The sequence below is a fragment of the Ixodes scapularis genome, unplaced genomic scaffold (genome assembly GCF_016920785.2).
Source record: "Ixodes scapularis isolate PalLabHiFi unplaced genomic scaffold, ASM1692078v2 PGA_scaffold2__306_contigs__length_199485367, whole genome shotgun sequence".
NCBI lineage: Eukaryota > Metazoa > Arthropoda > Arachnida > Ixodida > Ixodidae > Ixodes > Ixodes scapularis.
The window spans coordinates 158757296-158761090 of record NW_024609857.1 but is presented as its reverse complement, the minus strand read 5'-3'; the positions used below and the strand labels follow the sequence as shown (position 1 = coordinate 158761090).

The following is a 3795-nucleotide window of genomic DNA, read 5'->3' as shown; positions in this document are numbered from 1 at the left end:
CTACTCATCGCTTCGGGCCAAACGTCGTCTTCATCGCCTATCGGATATCGCGCTGACATCGCTCATCTGCAGTTGCTACACGTGGCCAACATCTACAGCGCACCCTTCACGGGCACGATGACGTCAGAAGAACTTCAAGAAGCAGCGCCACCACTGCCTATAAAGGAAACGCAAGCGGCTGCGGGCGTCAGTGGACACGGCAACCCAGCCGTGATGATGTCGCCTAATGTACCACTACTCATGCAGATTTGCACTTGGTGCCTACTCATCGCTTCGGGCCAAACGTCGTCTTCATCGCCTATCGGATATCGCGCTGACATCGCTCATCTGCAGTTGCTACACGTGGCCAACATCTACAGCGCACCCTTCACGGGCACGATGACGTCAGAAGAACTTCAAGAAGCAGCGCCACCACTGCCTATAAAGGAAACGCAAGCGGCTGCGGGCGTCAGTGGACACGGCAACCCAGCCGTGATGATGTCGCCTAATGTACCACTACTCATGCAGGTTGGTGATAGAAAACATGTTTTTCACAGCGATTACCTCTGTTTGATTGTGTTGCCGTGTCCACACACAATTGCAGCTTGTGTACGCGATTGTTTCTCTGTAGCAGGCCTGTTGCTCATATTGGCTGGAGATGTGGAGGAAAACCCTGGGCCTATTACGCAAGAAATGTTTAGTGATATGATTCGGACACAAAAGGAGATCCTTGCTAAAATTACTGAGGTACAAGTAAAACAGACTTCTTCGGAAGAAAGTATGCTACAAATGCAAAACAGGCTACTTGCGATAGAAAAAAAACTTGAGAGCGTAGGTGAAACTGAGAACAGGCTTGCTAAACTTGAAAACTCTGTTAGTGGCTACGATGTCGAAATAAATACTCTTGTAAAACAAATTGATGACTTAGAAAATCGTTCACGACGAAATAACGTTATCGTAAGGGGAATTAAGGAAGAGTCTTCTGAAAACGAGGATGTACTAATGAGGAAAATCAACAATGAGGTGTTTGACGCTATACTAGGTCAAAAACTGAACTCTATCCAACGTATACATCGACTTGGAAAAAAGATGACTGGTAGAGATCGCCCTGTAATACTTACAGTTGGGGATTTTAAAGAGAAAATGGCTATCATGAAAAACTGTGTCAAACTTAAAGGTACCCAAATTAGCATCAATGAAGACTATTCCAAGAGGGTTGTTGAGCTTCGAAAGAACCTGTGGAATTCAACCGCAGAGGAGAGGAAAAACGGTGCCAAAGTCAATCTAGTCTTTGATAAGCTGTGGCTTAACAATGTTCTGTACGCCTGGAATGAAGTCAGCAATGAGAGATACAAGTGTCGCGTTCCACCGGAAGCAAATAACGAGTGACTAAAACAAAATGATTCAGCACGTTTTAAAATATTAAACATAAACGCCAGAAGTATTGCAAACAAGGTTGACGCGTTCGAAAGCATAATGCTAGAGCACGATCCTGAAGTGGCCGTAATTACCGAGACATGGCTTCATGAAAATATCTTAAACTCCGAAGTTACTCCACCGAATTATTCAATAATAAGAAAAGATAGAGAGGGAAGGGGAGGCGGAGTTGCTATTATGATTAAAAATAACATCAAATTTGAAGTCCTTGAGGAAGTACGGGATGTAGAAGCATTATGGATCAAGACAAAATTGAATAACCGTACAGTTTATATTGGTGGCGTGTACAGAGCCCCGAATTCGCCAGTTGAAATGCTGTTAAAACTAAGGGGCTACATGGATTCCAATTTACGTTACGGAGACAACATTTTGTTACTGGGAGATCTTAATTTACCTGGGATTGACTGGTCATCATATTCTCATGGAACGGCGGAAGTAGCTAGTTGCGATCAATTATTAGAACTTGTATTTTGCTATAACTTATCCCAGGTGGTAACAGATTACACTAGAGTATGTTCAACAACGTCAACAATTTTAGATCTAGTTTTTGTTTCCGAGAGTTTAAAACCATATTTTTCGAAATGTGAAACCGAAGAAGGCCTATCCGATCATAGGATGGTACTCGTCTCATTGAATGTTACCCCAGAAAAATCGCACAGTCATTCAAGAAATATGTTTTTGGATTTTAGAAGTGCTGATGATGTAAGCGTACTTGATTGCCTTGAACAATCGTTTGATGATTTTATGTTTCTTTACCAATCAGATGCTAGCCCAGACACGTTATGGGACTATTTTTCAAGCATGACGTTACGGTGTATTGAGCGATTTATACCAAAGCGCCCTAAAAAAATCGCGAACAAAAATCCATGGATTACAAGGGAAATAATCCACGCAAAACGACAACTGAAGCGGAGACGAGCGAGTTCACATGGTACAGGTGTAGAAAAAAAAAACTTGCATTCAGCGATTGAGTCGGGAGCTGAGGCGTCTAGTTAGAGAGTCTAAAGAAAGGTTTTATAGTATAACACTTAAAAAATTCCTTAGCGAGGCACCTGAGAAGTTCTGGCGGTACGTCAACCCTTCGGCTAAGTTCCAGCAGCGTGCCTCTGACCCAAAAAATGAAAAGCAGAGCGTTGAAAATTTTAGCACTTTTTTTTCATCCGTTTTCACCAACGATGATGGAAATTTGCCAAGCTTTAGTGATTCTTCCAACAATCCTCCCATCAATAACTTAGATATAAGTGAGCAAGGAGTTTTTAACCTTCTACTTAACATCGACTCAAAAAAGAGCCCAGGTCCAGACGAAATTCCGAATGAATTTTTAAAAAGGTATGCTGAGTGGGTTTCTAAATACCTTACTATCATCTTTAGATTGTCTATGAGTAGCGGTTCTTTTCCCAGCGCTTGGAAAATAGCAAAAATTATTCCCATCCACAAGAGCGGTAGTGTTAATGACGTCTGTAACTTTCGCCCCATTTCCCTTACAAGTACATGCTCAAAGCTCCTTGAACATATCATATCTAAACATCTACTGGCTTACCTTGAAAAATATGACATATTATTTAAATCGCAGCATGGTTTCCGCAGAGGTCTTTCCACGACTACCCAGCTCATAGAAACTGTTCATGATCTCTCTCAAAGGATAAACTGTCGTGGTCAAACTGATGTAATATTCCTAGATTTCGCAAAGGCGTTCGACAAAGTATCTCACCCCAAATTGCTATTGAAAATCAGTGCTGTTTTTAAGAATCCAGCCATCACGAAGTGGTTTCCTCTTATCTTTCATCACGGAAACAGTACGTTAAAGTTGGGGGTAGCAAATCCACTATGTCCCCAGTTGTTTCAGGCGTACCCCAGGGCAGTGTCTTGGGTCCTCTTTTATTTTTGATTTACATTAACGATCTGCGCAATGACATCTCGGTTCCAATCAGACTATTCGCCGACGACTGTGTGATTTACAATAAAATTGAAACATCGGCTGATCAAGTCGAATTAAACTGTAACTTAGAAAAAATTAAAAAGTGGTGTCAAAATTGGCAAATGGTGCTAAATCCTGAAAAATCTGTCTTCATGTCTATTACGAGAAAAATAAATGTTTTGGCTTATAATTATTGCATTGCGGGTGCTGAGTTGGAGAGAGTTAAAGAACATAAATACTTAGGCTTAATATTTACTCCTGATCTAAAATGGAACACTCACATTGATAACGTATGCATCAAAGCTAATAAAGCACTGTGGTGCCTTCGACGAAACCTCGCTATTGCAACTCCTGAAATAAAAAGTCTAGCTTATAAGACACTGGTAAGACCCGTCATCGAGTATTCTAAAATTGTATGGGACCCATATACCGTCACAAATTGCAATAAGCTGGAGAAAATC

At 41.4% G+C, this 3795-nt stretch overlaps 1 protein-coding gene across 1 annotated transcript; it reads left to right on the top strand.

The window, feature by feature from the left end:
* The first annotated feature begins 213 nt into the window (after positions 1–213).
* On the top strand, positions 214–1379 carry LOC115312357. Its single transcript, XM_040206184.3, has one exon. It carries the CDS (start codon positions 214–216, stop codon positions 1366–1368), a length of 1155 nt encoding a protein of 384 aa, XP_040062118.2. The 3' UTR covers positions 1369–1379.
* Positions 1380–3795: the final 2416 nt, after the last annotated feature.